This window comes from Netta rufina (genome assembly GCF_964035555.1).
Source record: "Netta rufina genome assembly, chromosome: 3".
Taxonomy (NCBI): Eukaryota; Metazoa; Chordata; class Aves; order Anseriformes; family Anatidae; genus Netta; species Netta rufina.
The window spans coordinates 105,485,928-105,500,415 of record NC_140125.1 but is presented as its reverse complement, the minus strand read 5'-3'; the positions used below and the strand labels follow the sequence as shown (position 1 = coordinate 105,500,415).

The window sequence follows — 14,488 nt, the reverse complement described above, 5'->3', positions numbered from 1 at the left end:
CAGGGCCATCAACGTGAGCAGGGAAGGAGTGAAAACCCAAACAGACACTAGAGATGAGATGAAGTTTGAAGTTTGAGCTTTCATCATCTAACCACTGCAAACATAAAAATTTTCAAATTTTTGCAGCAGAAACTTAGCTTCATACCATGCCATGCTCCCATGCATGGTGCTGCTGCCACACAGCACTTGTGAACAACCACTGTACCACCCATAATACCCAGGCTACACACTGGGACCTTCTCCATTAGGAAATGAAAACATAAAAACAGGAAATCCATATTTTTTCATATATTCTTAAAGGCATAAAGCGTAGAAAAGGAAGAAAAGCCTTGAGGTTATTCCAGCCTGCCTTCCTTGGCAGCGGAGAATTCCCAACTGCAGACTTTCTAACCTAGGTTAAAACATCTTCCGCTCCTTTCTACGGGCCACTTCATCTAATATTTTTCACAGCGAGATCCCATTTACATGCAATTTATTAAGTTCCCCTTCTGCAAGCACTCAGCTATCTTTGCGCCAAACCATACACTACAACTCTTCTACGCTTCCTTCATAAATCAACCTCTTCGAGCCCTGATCAGTTTTTTGTTACTGTCCTCTGAGTTTCTTCCAGTTGGATCAATATCTTTTTGGCAAAGCAATACAGATAAGGATCCAGACGGAGCTGAACCCATGCCACGTAAGGAGGAATTATTACTCCTTGCTTTTCCTAGCACCTATGACAAAAAGGTCTGTTGCGATGACTGTACTTTCATATCTCACTGCAAGAGCAAGCTTTAATATCTCTTTCAAGACCTACATTAAATTTTACATTACTTTCTGGTTATTTCAATCTTTGTAGACTTTTAGATAATTCTGTCTTCAGTAGCTCCTAAAGATAATTTTTAAAAAGACTGAAAATGGAGATCAGCCCTCACATTTCCATATTTTTCTTGGCACACCCTCCATGATTTAGAATACTATGCTGTAAATTCTTCTTTTTAGAAAGACATCTGTAAATCAAACAGCACTCTTCTTTTTTTTTTTTCACCCCTCTCAGGTCCATGTGCAGGACCTTGCACTTGGCCTTGTTGAACCTCAGGAGGTGTGCACAGGCCCACCTCTCAGGCCTGTCCTGGTCCCCCTGGATGCTATCTCTTTGCTCCTGCGTGTGGACCACACCACACAGCTTGGTGTCATGCAAACCTGTTGAGTGGGCAACTTGATCCCACTGCCCAACGACGATATTCCCCATACTATATGCATTTCCATACAGGCATATAAGTTGGGCCACTGATGAAGCTGACTTACTGGCTGGAATTCCTTTGTGCTGCTCTTTAATCATCAATCTTCAATCATCAGTCTTCACACATGATACCCCAAAAACTCATGCATATGTATCAATAGCTTGTTTTATTTACTTTACTAAGACAAAACAAAATACTTTTGTGAAGGATCAGACACCAAATATATTTTTAAAACCTTGGGCTGACCTATTACGCCAGAGAAAAAAATCAGGGCATAAAATTCTGTAAGTTCATTATATGGTACAGAAAAGATATTTCCTTCAGTTTTTATTGGTTACCTTTTGTATTTAAGCAAATCTCCTTTCTTTTTACAGTTACAAAAAGAAGTAAAATAGGAGCATATGGTCAAAAAATAAAATAATATAAAAAAGTCTATCAATGTTTTCCATTTTTCCTGGCAAAAAATCCAAGAATTATTAATAGAAAAACTTCTCACATGGAATCTCTTCCTTCCAGCTACACAGTTGAGACAGAAAATTCCAGTCTTCTCAATTCAGCATCTTTCATTAGCTTTAAATTTAAATGAAAAAGAACGGACAGGAATATGTAGAACAACAACAAATACACAAAATGGCATTTGTTAAATAGCCACTTCATTTTCACAAATCAAATCTCTCTTCAGGGAGTGCTGACAAAGACAACACGAAATTACAGATTTTATTTCCTCCTGGCTGAGCAGTCTAAGAACGGGATTAAAGGAAAAAAAATATTTATGCTGTGTAGTATTTCTCATAATAAAGACTCACATCTTTATCACTTGGCGCTAAATTTCTTAGAAGACAGAGTAATTCACGCTATAAGCAAGTGCCATACAGACCTAACATACCTGGGAACTGTCAGAGCAACCATTCTGTCAAAAATTAGCACCAAGGTTACCATCAGTAAGAAAAATGTCCAAGAAGCAATACTGTATGCGCCACAAAAAGTACAGTGCTAGCTCTAAAAATGCCTCCTTTACTTATTTTTCACTACCAAAAAAGACTTTTTAATTGATCTCATGCAAAGGAAGTTCAAAGACCACTTATAGCTCGGTATTGGAGCTATGTCTAGAGAAAAAAATTGCAGAGCTTTCCATAACCAGATCAAAGCAATGTGTTAGGTTAAAGTGAGCAGTTACAGGGGCCTGATATGCAATAAACATCAATTTATTTCTTCTCCTGAAAAAGTTCTATAAATCATTTCAAATTTGAAGAACCAGAGATCTTCAAAAAAGAAGTACGGCAAAACACACATAAAAACCCCAAACATTTCCAAGACCCAAACTTTAATTTAAATAGTTTATAGCTGAATAATTTGATTGCAAGAAAAAAAGAAACTTTTCAGATTTTAATGAAATATTTTAAAACATTAATGCTGTGATAAGTCCCAGAAAACATCAAAGTCTTTTGAGAAACCTTTAAAAATACTAGAGAAAAGAAGACCTAAAAAAAAAATCTGTTAAAGTAGAACAACTTGATCTTTCCTTTACCTTACTGATGACAAGTTTAAAAGAACATCTTTCTGCAGAAGCACGTCAGAGCTCCAGCTCTAAATGCCACCCAGACCAAGAGCTGACAGAACACATCAGCTTCCAGAAATAAAATCAAAATACATGACAAAGCAAAACTTGACAGTAGCCCTTAAGCTTTGCCAGTGTTAACAGCTTTGGCATCTGTTCCAGTCTGAACATGTCCTCTCACTTCCCTGCACATTCCCCTCTCGTTTCAGCTGGTCGTCTGTGAAAATTCAGTGTCCTATGAAGCTTCAGGGACAGGTCTATTTAAAACAATACCTTTCATACTCTGTTATTTTTGTTTCTTAAACAGCAGCAGGTTATATATCACAAGCTACGTTTCCGATGAAACTACAACCAAAATGTGTTGGGTGCTACAAGGAAAGACTGAAGAAGAGGGGTGTTTGTACTGCCAACACGCTTAAGGCACTCAGAGTTGGATACTTCTCAACACTGTGAGAAAGCATGGGGCCTTGTTTCACATATGGCTGTAATTATTAAAAAAAATCCAAATTATTTCCAACTACTAGCTGGGACTTTTTATGCTAGTCAATACCCTTGTAATCTCTTGGAAAATTAGACCTACATCAGTCAACTTTTGCACAGATATTTGAAGCAACCAGAGTTACAAACAACTTATTCCAGTGGTATTAATTTCTAATAGGCAAAGTTATAGAAACCAATAATTTTGTTTTAGAATTCTTTCCTAATTTTGTAATTCTTGTTTATAAGTATGGTATTTTGGAGCAATGATTAAAGTTCTGTTTCCTGGCTTTATATATATATACACTCACACACATACAGATGCACACATATATATTTTCTTTTCAGAGGGAATTATTCCTAAAGAAAAAAAAAAAAAAGACACTAAATACAAGGTCCATTACATTCATCTATTTCTTCAGTTTTCCCTTTCAGTTTCTGTTTCCAGGAGAAAACAAAAACTTCAAATCTCGACAATATGAAGCACAGGGAAGCTTCAGGGAAGAGCAGAACCTTACAGAGACATAACCTTCACCAGACATATCTTTTTAAGAGAGAAGATGCCAACGTTATGGAAGTGTTAAGAAAAACAAAAATGACGTCATGTGTATGTAAAACTATTGTATACTTCAAAAACAGAAAATCAGAGCCACAAATTGAGGAAAAACTGAAGATTTAGCTGCTACCTCACAACTTATTCTTTTCTTATATATATAAACTGAAGCAAATACTATACATAGTTTATAGTATTAAAGCAGAACATAGGAAAAAAAAGATTCAGGAAGATCCTATGGAGAAGACAAACAAAAAGTTATGTCTTGGATAAGACAAACTTAATAAGCTGCATCCCGCTTCCTATAGACATATATTCTATTTTTATTTTGCTTTGATGTTTGTGGAAGAGAAGTTATTCTTGTCAGAATTTTTTGGCAAAGACTATAATTACTGTTTTTGGGAGGACAAACACTTAAGATTTTTTTGGTAAATCTTCAACACTTTTTGGCTTTTGAAAGTCTTCTTAAAATACAATATATTAAAGTTTGTTTTTTTTCTGGGGAGGGGATGCAACTTTTAGTAGATTGCTTTTTAAAACCACACAAACATCACATTTCGCAGATTCATTTGTCTAATGAAGTCACCACATTGCAATTAATATAATAGAGAGGGGCTTTTTAGTCAACAGAAGGTATTAATCAGAAAACCCACTCCATTTCCCCTCCCTATGAGCAGCCTACTGCTGTGCAAGAGACTACTCAGGATAAATGACTGACTCGCACTCGATAAGGATCCTTTTATGACAGATAATCTCAGATCCTATTTGTACATCCAGAGATATTCAAATCAATACGACCAACGTGAAATACATTTCACTACAGATAAACGCATTTGGGGGGCTGTCTCTCTCTCCTCAATATCATGATTGAGTAAAAAGAGGACAGCATCAGGGAACAAATGGGACTGCCCTAAATCACATCAGCTGGAAACATTCCCCAAAGAACTGATTATGACCAGCTGGCTGTGAACTAGACATTTGGTCTAGATTCACAAAAGCATCTCATCTGTCTACATCCCATTGATTCAGCAGACAAACAGGCTTTGAAATGTTTGTATCAATCTGGATCATCTCCCTTTCCTTGCTCCTAATTTGCTTCCTACTTTAAGAGTTCTGTGGCTCTATGCAGTTCAGGACTTGTTCAGACATAGCTCTAGCTAGTAGCATGGAGAATCACAATCTGCTCTGCTTGTGCCCTCTGATTAACGTGAAATTGAGGCTGAAAATTCTCCATTCATAATTAAAATTCCGTTTCTTCCATTTGGCTCCATCCCATTTTGCTCAGTAAGCCAGTAAAACTTTTAAGTCTTTTAAGTCTTACTGGCTTCAGTTACAGGACGGGTCCCCAGTGGACACTATGGTCATTATAGCATTACATTCCATTTCTTCTCCCTGACCCTCTTCTCTGAGGAGCAAGAGACTCTCTCTTCCAGGGACACTAAAATGTCCCTTTATAATAGTGTGAAAAAGTAAAGAAAAAGCAATGTCAAAGCAGAGTAAACCCAGTTGGATTTTACTGGTTTCACATTTTTAAAGCAGTTTTGTACGTGCACTTTATAATACGTTATAAATACTTTGTTGTGGGAAGCATTTAGACGTGAGAATTGTTGGAAGAGTTTTTTTGGTGTTGTTGTTTGTTTTTGAGATTTGAAAGGAGAAAGGCTAAGACATGGGATGTTTCCCTAAGCCAAGATTACTTTTTTTAATGTAATATTTATTTATTTATAATGTAATATTTATTTATAAAAATGGTGGTTACTAAAACACAAATCATTGTCAACTTGAAGAGCTGCTGGAATTCAGAAATACAGGAGCTGTAATGCCATTTCAAAGGCAACATTATTCTGCAAGCAAAATACTTACCAAATTTTTGAAGAGTGCAGTTAATTCCTTTGTAAACACAGAAAATTTTAAAAATGCTGTTCCCAAATCTGGGTCATCCCTGCAAACACAGTTGCCTCCAAATTTCTCCAGTGCTTGTGTGTACTGTTCTTCATTTTCCACGTGAGCTTCAAAAAGAGCAAAACAGGAACATACAGTCAGAGGATAACGGGTTACAAAAAGTACAACTAAATTAAAAAACAAAAAACAAAAAACTTTTCAGAAGTTCATTTAAGTGCTGTGTGCTGAACAAAGAATCAGAGGGGATGAGGTGTATTGCCAGAGTCCCGAATCCCTGCAAGAGCAGGCGATACAGTGGTAATCTGAAGCAAATCCCAGCAGTTTGCATTCACCGTGTGCTGATTGAGTTCTCAGGGCAGTTCATGACCACCAGGTTCCCTCCTGAGACAACAGAACCACAAGCTGTGCCCCAGAAGCTGAAGCCTAACGGAGAGGACAGGCTCTGAAGACAGGTTGCACCAATGCAATTCATCCAGCACCCACTTCGTGGGTTGTGAGGTTATTCACCTGAGGGAGTTGTTATGAAATCTAGGCCAAAGCAGGTTCCTCTAATACAAATCCAAGGGAAATCTGAGGGGTCTCGATCATATCTACTTTTAGCATACAAGGTCAGGGTGGACAGACATTAAAAAAAAAAAAGCCTGACAACATGGCCTGGGGAATAAAAAAGAATTCTGAACCCAAACTTTGTGACCAAGTTAAGCTCAAACACATGGGAAAAGCTTTCTTCAAGTTGGCACCTGAGAAAGTTAACGTTGCCTACTTCTTATTCTAGCTCTGGCAAATTTCTAGTGCTTCAAAAGAAGTTGAAAAAAAAAAAAGCACCCTGGAAAACAAATTATGCATGAATAAGAACAAAGCATCCTTCATGGCCATTACATGAAACCAGCAGAAACCATGAAGACTATTTAGAGAAGATTAATTTTAGTTCAAACAAGCAATGATCCAGTTTAATTTCAGGCCCATTTGTATATGTCAGCATTTTAATATCCAAAGGATTCGTGTTGCAATGTCCTTTCTTCAAATTTCTATGAATTCATTACACAACCTGCTAAATAAACCTAGCAGGCTCCAGCTTCCTAAGCCGCCTGTCTGATCCCACAGAGATCCTGTGAGCCTGTTCAGACTCTCAGAAACCTGTTGTATTGTGGAAATACAGTATCGGAGCTGGTACTCCAAAAGTCCACCTGAAGAACAGGTAATGGTCTTTTTTTTTTTATCTTTTATTTTTTATTTTTTTATTTTTTTTTATTTTATCCACAGCACCTGCCCCAAAATACTCTCCATGGACTCTGGTATCTTCCTGATAGGCTTTAAATGTTTCCTTACCAACAGGTTTGGAATCTATCAAATAAATAAATAAATAAAAACCTGAGCCAAGTTTGAGGCTTTGAGGGCTTTTTTCAAATAAGAAACTAAATTATGCACAAACTGGGATCCCTATCCAAACCTCTACACTCTAAATGGTTTCTAAACTCATACACTTAGAAAAAGAACAGGTGCACTTAATACTATTGAACCTACACTAAAAACAAACAGCAAAACAAAAACTGTGCTCTTATGAGTGCAGGGCCACATTTTTTTTGTTAAAGGGAACTTCAAGTGCTGGCAAGTGGCTGGGTTAGCAATATTTCTGCTGCTGGAAAAGAAACGCCTTCCAACTTTAATTGTCAAGATTAGGCAACATGATCTTAAAAACTATCAAGGTACTGATTTATATGCAAAAATGCAGTAGTTTTCTACAATACTCTAACAAGTACACTGATTAGCAGGCATAGTCAGGCACCCAAAAAGTGCCCCACAAATGAAACAAAACAACAGAATACAGAGGGTCAAATAAATATGTGCCATGGATGACACAGCTCCATCCAGATGAATCCACGAGCCAAAAACTGGCTTCATTAGTTCAGGCAAGAAGGAATTTCCTTTCAATTAGCTGATAAGAATTATGCCAGAGTTGAAGTTCTTGTTATAACCTTGTATCTGCACACCAACCCGCCCACGAGATCTGTCAGACATTGGTGGCTCTCCAAGACTGCTGGGCACAGCTATTTTGCATATAATATAGGTTTTGTCAGCTCTAATTGCTAGGAGCTGCAAAGGGAGAATAAAACCCAACAAAATGCTGTTTCTTGCTGCTGATGGCCCACAAAAACAAAAGCTTCATTTATTTTTTTCAAAGAAGATAAACGCCGTGAGACTGGGGCACATCTAAACAGCGTACACAGCAATAGTTCTTGGTGGTTTTATTTTGTGTCAGAGAAACGTCTGACTTTGTACGTTAGGACAACAACGCTGCAGCTCGTCAGCTGTCTCTTGCCATGAAATTCTCAACACACATAAACGGAAGCCATCAGGAACAGCAGAGCCAATGTAGCTTCTTACTGCTACCAAAAAGGGTGATTTCACCCCTCAGTGGCCGTGGATCATACACCTTGCCATTTCAGGTGCTCTTCTAACCCCAGTTAAGTTGATTTCACTGCACGTGCAACTTGATGCAAGCACCGAGGGATCTGTCCTGCAGCAGGGGTGGCAGGAGGAACAGGTAGCCCTCATCAGGGGGAAGGAGCTCCCATTCGGTAGCAGTAAAGTATGACAGGTTCAGCTATCTAAGAAGGCCAACGGCATCCTGGCTTGTATCAGGAACAGCGTGACCAGCAGGGCTAGGGAGGTGATCGTCCCCCTGTACTCAGCTCTGGTGAGGCCGCACCTCGAGTACTGTGTTCAGTTTTGGGCCCCTCGCTACAAGAAGGACATCGAGGTGCTTGAGCGGGTGCAGAGAAGGGCGACGAAGCTGGTGAGGGGCCTGGAGAACAAGTCCTACAAGGAGCGGCTGAGGGAGCTGGGCTTGTTCAGCCTGGAGAAGAGGAGGCTCAGGGGCGACCTTATCGCTCTCTATAGGTACCTCAAGGGAGGCTGTAGCGAGGTGGGGGTTGGGCTGTTCTCCCACGAGCCTGGTGACAGGACGAGGGGGAATGGGCTTAAGTTGAGCCAGGGGAGTTTTAGGTTAGATGTTAGGAAGAACTTCTTTACTGAAAGGGTTGTGAGGCACTGGAACTGGCTGCCCAGGGAAGTGGTGGAGTCACCATCCCTGGAAGTCTTCAAAAGACATTTAGATGTAGAGCTTAGGGATATGGTTTAGTGGGGACTGTTAGCGTTAGGTCAGAGGTTGGACTCGATGATCTTGAGGTCTCTTCCAACCTAGAAATTCTGTGATTCTGTGATCTCACAGAATTTCATCCTTATATCACTAATATTTAACCAGTTCAAGATTGCTATTTCAAATGTAATTTTTTATTTTCTCAGTTCCCCATATAACTCTTTCTGATTCAGGGAGATGACTGACTGACTGAGATGATCTTCCAGTTTGACCAATACAGGTGAAATATAGACTACAAGGAATTGTTATCTACTTACCCAGACCAGATAAGTTTATGGCTTTGACAGATTTCTTCATTTTATAGAGAACAGTTCGGTCAACATCCAGAGCCTGAAATAAAAGAGAAATTTAATGTAAAATACCGGACTGGCCTCTGGTAAACCCATGCCCTAGAAATCTTCTGTACTTACAACACCATTATGTTAATTTAATTTCTGTAATTATTAACTTACTTGCAAGCTGCTCCCACTCCTATCCACCAACCTGTTCTGTCCCCTTGTCCACAAAGACACATCTTCCCTCTTTTACTGGTGACCAGATTCACTTATACCCAGCACCACCTGGGTTTATTAATATTTCAAAATGGAAGTATTTATACAGTATCTTCTTCTGTTCAATTATTAAAGAGGCTTACTCGAAATAGTTTCAGCCCATCGTATGTTTTGACATATGATGCTGAAGAAACAAGCAGTATCACTTCTCCAGGCAGAATATTAAAAATGGAATTTAATTTCAGTTTTCCTGAATAATTTAGTTAATTAATTGCACTCCCGACCATGCGAACTCTGTGACTGCTGTGCTGAGCAAAACAAATTGCCTCTCTCTCAAAAATACAACTTGGTCTTTCACACATTTTGTCACTACACAAGGCTTTACCAACACAACATAAGATTCAAGTTTAAATCCCGTTAGACACAAAGAAGTGGAAGCAAGCGACCATTTTGCTTACTGTAGTGAAATATGGGCAGACCCAAAATATACAATTGTTCTGGAACAAAGAGGCAGAATTATGGGTATGCAAGTGAAATTTTGGAAAAAAAGAATGAAAGAAAACACAAAACCGTGAAGCTGCAAGGAAATTTACATATGAATTGCAGAGATGATGCCTTTAGACCTGACTGAAGAACAATACCGAACACAACAGATCGCGTTATGCCAAGAGCTGTTTAGCATGATACGTGCTAAAGCAGCCAACAAGGAGCACCAAACCCGCTGCAGCTTTCATTCAAAGGGTTTCGGTGAATCACAGCAGCAACAAACATGACCCGCTGTTGGTGTACTGTTAATCATTTGTCTAAGACAAATGATGCAGAAAAGCCAGTCCCCAGGAACCCAGCCAACTATTTTAATGTACGGAGTGTAAAAAGAAAGATTCTCCTTCAAATTTAAGGTAGCTTTCTTAAAATGCAGCCGTTCAGACCTGGGCAATGCCTCTGGAGCATTCAGTGGACACCCACAGGTCTAGGTGTTGCCTTCCCATTACCCTCAGTGTCACAGTACTGCTATGCCCATTACGAGTTTTACCTTCACCGTTTGCACCTGAAACTTCTTAGCAGAGCCACCATCACCTGCAACTCTGAAGTACAGAGGAAGAGGGGAGAAAAATCCCTAAAAAAGTCCATAAAAGTGAAACAGGGCTTCACTCAGCTACTTCAGCAGGTTGTCCCTTGGAGACAAAAAGAAAGCAGTATCCCCTACAAGCTTCACAAGTAACAGCCCAAAGAGGATGATGGCCAGTCTTAAAAGTTATACATTAAGTTCCCAGCGAAGTCTCAGATTGGGGTGTGCAGCGGATAAATTATTTAACCTCTGCACCTTAGTTCTGGGCAAAAGAAAAAGGAGAAGATGGTGTTTCTCCAAATAAAGAGGGATAAATGCATGGGGTGGATTTGGAACCACACACAAACTGTGGTGAGGGCTCCGGACAGACCTAAAGATTCATAAAACCTTCTGGGCCGCGAATGCCCCAGTCAGAAAGCACACACTCAGTAAGGGAAAAAATAAATCAATTCTGCCTCGACCAAAGTCATCATTTTGGTTTGCCAAAACCTCCAAACCCGGTCCTGCTTCCGCTGGGGTTGGGCAGCAGACCAGACAGCGAACACCACAGCATGCTGGTGATACAATCCTACTGTCTGGGGATGTCAGGAGGCTGCTTCACCCCTACAAACCCAAAACGTGCCTGACAGAAAGAAAACCCCTCAGAAAGACTGAGGGCAGCAGAGCAAGCGGACCCTAAGGCCATACTTGGGGGCACATCTTCTGGATGGGCAGAGCGGGCTCGTTGGATCCTTCTCTCTCCCCTTTCCTGCCCTTTCAGCTGTGCCAGGGTTTGTATGGCCACGTGGAGAACTGCAGCAGAGAACTGATCCCTGCTTAAAGGACACAAAGAAAATAAGTTATTTTTCAACTGGATCAGTTTTCCAACTCCGGCTACCAGGCAGTGCCTTTACACATCACCACTCAACTAAAAAGATGAAGGACAAACAGGAGCAAGGAGCCGGACCAACACACCTGGGCTGCTTTTCTTCTTCACTTGCTGAAGAAAATCTCCAGCGATGTTTCTGAACAAGAATTAAATGGCTGCACGAGCGTAGCAAGCTCTTATCTCTAGCAGCTGCTTCCCCCCATCCCTTAGCATTACGCACATGAGTCTCAGCACATCTTTTATCTCAACACAGGCAATTACCAGGATAAATCAGGTTCTGGCAGTTTAGCTTGTCTGGGAAGTGGGACCACGCTTTGATGTTGATAGTGGACACTGAGTTTGCAGAACGATGCTGAAACACCCTGGGAAGTGATATGGCTGCAGCCCAAAGGCTAAACACCACCTTAGGAAGAGAGGCTGACTCTGCTCAGCTTCTGTCCAGGCAGCTGATCCCACCCAAAGCCATGAAAATCACGGAGAGTACTCCCAGCAGCAAAGCATCCTGTCCTTGTATCAGGGCAACGTGCACTCAACCTGTTACCACTTCCCTCTCCCAGCCAAAAAAAAAAATAAAAGTAATTTGTGACATGCAGTGCTCTGTATGAAAGCTAAAGGAATATTGTAATTAACAAAATGAACAAATTGTCACAAACATCAATTCCGTTCGGTGCCAAAGTGCCATAGCCATGAAAAAATAAAACACGAAGATGTAAGAGGTCACCTTCTTCCCCCAAAGACAAGGAAACAAACCAGTCACTCAGTGCTACATACCCTTTAAAATGCAAAAGGCAGAGGGCCAAAATGCTGGTCTAGGCAGCTTACACATCTTTCCAAACCAGTGCATTTCTCAATCTGATAAACAGAGGCAGTGGAATCAAGTTTTTCTTGAACTTCTCCTGGTTTTGTAACTAGCTTAGTGGGAATAAGCGATAGAAAACGTCAAGTCAGCCAGATTAAGCCCCCAGCCAAAGGGAAGCAGCACATATCCCCTGCATGATGGGGATTATAAATAAAAAAAGCACAAAATGTAGGAAGAGCAGGCAGGCTGCCTTCCTGAAAGGATCCCCAGTTACCAAGGGGTGTCAGGCTATTACCTAGGGACTGACCAAGAGGATATTGTAGGGTAATATGGTCCTGAGTGCCCCTACCTGGTGCTTCTTCAGCCACCCTGTGACTGTAGCCTGGTCCCTGAGGCCTTGAAAGGGTCCTACCTAAATTCCTTAGCGGTGGTAACAAAGAAGAAAAAGGGATAAACACCCAGAAATACGCTGAAAACTCCCTTCAGTGTAAGAACAGCTGAAGTGAAAGCTGTATGTGAAGGAACTGCACCTGGAAATTGAGAGAAACAAATCCAATCCTGGAAAACCTTCTGAATGGGAAAAAAGGGTAAAAAAATACCAAGCCATTTTAAGAGGGACCTGACTACATTTATACAGGATTTTATGATGGTTCCACAGTGGTAAGGAGCCAGATCTGCACTGTACAAAGTTTCTTCTAGCCCTCCCCTCCTCTGTTAAAGCTTTTAAGAGTACAGCATTTAAGAGGGGCTCTGACTGCCTACAGACAGGTGGATGAAGTACTGCAACACCTCCTATCTCTAATACTGCATTTTAGACATGCTTATAGTGCCCCAAAAATGGGGAGGGAACTGTACCTTGCTTTTTGTTTAGATGAAGTACGTTGTCCCTATTCACCACCAGTGATTCAAAGCAGTCCTCGCAGCCTAAGATTTTAAAATGTGAGCTCTTTGTCTTTAGCACCGCTCTTCGTATTCTCTCATCCTTTCCTTTGTCCAAATCTTATCACAAAAATCAGGTTAAATAGAGCTGCAGCCTCATTGTATTTTCAATTGTGAAGGCAGTATTTCCCTTCCATAAACTCGCACACCCCACAGCAATGCACACACGTGTGCCAAAACCTCCCCTCCCCTCAATCACTCGCTTTGTGCACTTCCCTACAGAGTCGGAGCAGTGAAATTTAAGATGGCTTCTGATGGGGCACGTCCCAGCATTTCTCTTACCCCTTTACAATGCCTGGTAAACCTCTGAACCAGAAGAAAAGTAACTGTGTAATTCATGTGGTGGGATCATTTTCTCCTCTCATTTAATGTTTCCAGTTTCGACTCAGGAAAAAAAAAAACCTTTTTGTTGCAAGACTGTTTATTTTGGCATCTGTTTATTCCAGCACAATATATTCAAAGAGGCCAGATAAATTATTTTCATGCTCCCACTCGGCTTCTCCTGATCAGCGCTCAGACTTCCCTCTCGTTAAAAATAGCAAGCACAACTTTGATTTATGAAAAAAAAAAAAAAAAAAAAAAAAGAGAATGAATGCCATAGATAGGGCACGTTAGAAAAGAAGACACCTTACTGCAGAACTGCTGCTGTGTGGCACAAACTGCAACCAACTCCAAGCGACCTTCTCCACCACGCCCTTACCAGCACAGTATTTTTCTGAGCAGTGTTTGGGTCTTCTGTTCATTTATTTTTATGTGACTTCTGATGCTCGTCTCGCTCGTCATCCTCAGGTACACTTCTTTTTATAGCGGGATCTAGGTGGTGTTGCTGTAGCATCTCGAGATCACAGACAAGATTTGTTTGAGAGCCCAGCTGCTGAGCAGCCCCGAAGAAATACGCTCTGATCAACTAGGGTGGATCCTGTTCTCTTGACATAAATTTCAAGTTTTTTAAATAAAGGGGCATATCAGATTAAAATAAATGAACACGAGGAAATTAATTATGAGCTTGGTATCAGCATTTTCCTTCAAAATGCATAGCTAATCCCTTCAAACGGCATAGAAACGTGATTTAGTGTATAAAGTCCTTGACCTTACAATCTACAGTGGCTACACAGCGAAAAAACATCACATAACGTGTTTGCTTCAGTTGAAATACCTGGAATTTCTCATTTTTCCTGCTCTATCTTCAATTAGTTTATCCCTCTGAGCCACCACCACACGTGCTCACAGACAACAATCACACTAAAAGTTTTGTTTTGTTTTTTTTTAGTTGGATTTTTTCCCCTAGCTAGTTACATTAACACACTGGCACCCATCACAAACACACTTTGGCCACGTCGCTGCTGCGATTTCCCAAGGGGTTCAGTAACACAAGCTTCAGGTATCTGGAGCGCCACAGACGGAAGACTTCAAAACGACAAAACGAAGCAGATGAACTTCTGAAGCCCA

At 40.5% G+C, this 14,488-nt stretch overlaps 1 protein-coding gene across 1 annotated transcript in view; it reads right to left on the bottom strand.

Annotated features, from left to right (window-relative positions):
• ASAP2 (ArfGAP with SH3 domain, ankyrin repeat and PH domain 2) overlaps positions 1–14,488 on the bottom strand; it is a gene marked incomplete at its 5' end in the record, with an annotated part of 82,117 nt that overhangs the window by 52,019 nt on the left and 15,610 nt on the right. Inside the window, 2 exons of the mRNA XM_084283694.1 lie at positions 5,675–5,820; positions 9,131–9,203. Coding sequence (XP_084139820.1) covers positions 5,675–5,820; positions 9,131–9,203 — 219 coding nt within the window. The remainder of the gene's footprint in view (positions 1–5,674; positions 5,821–9,130; positions 9,204–14,488) is intronic.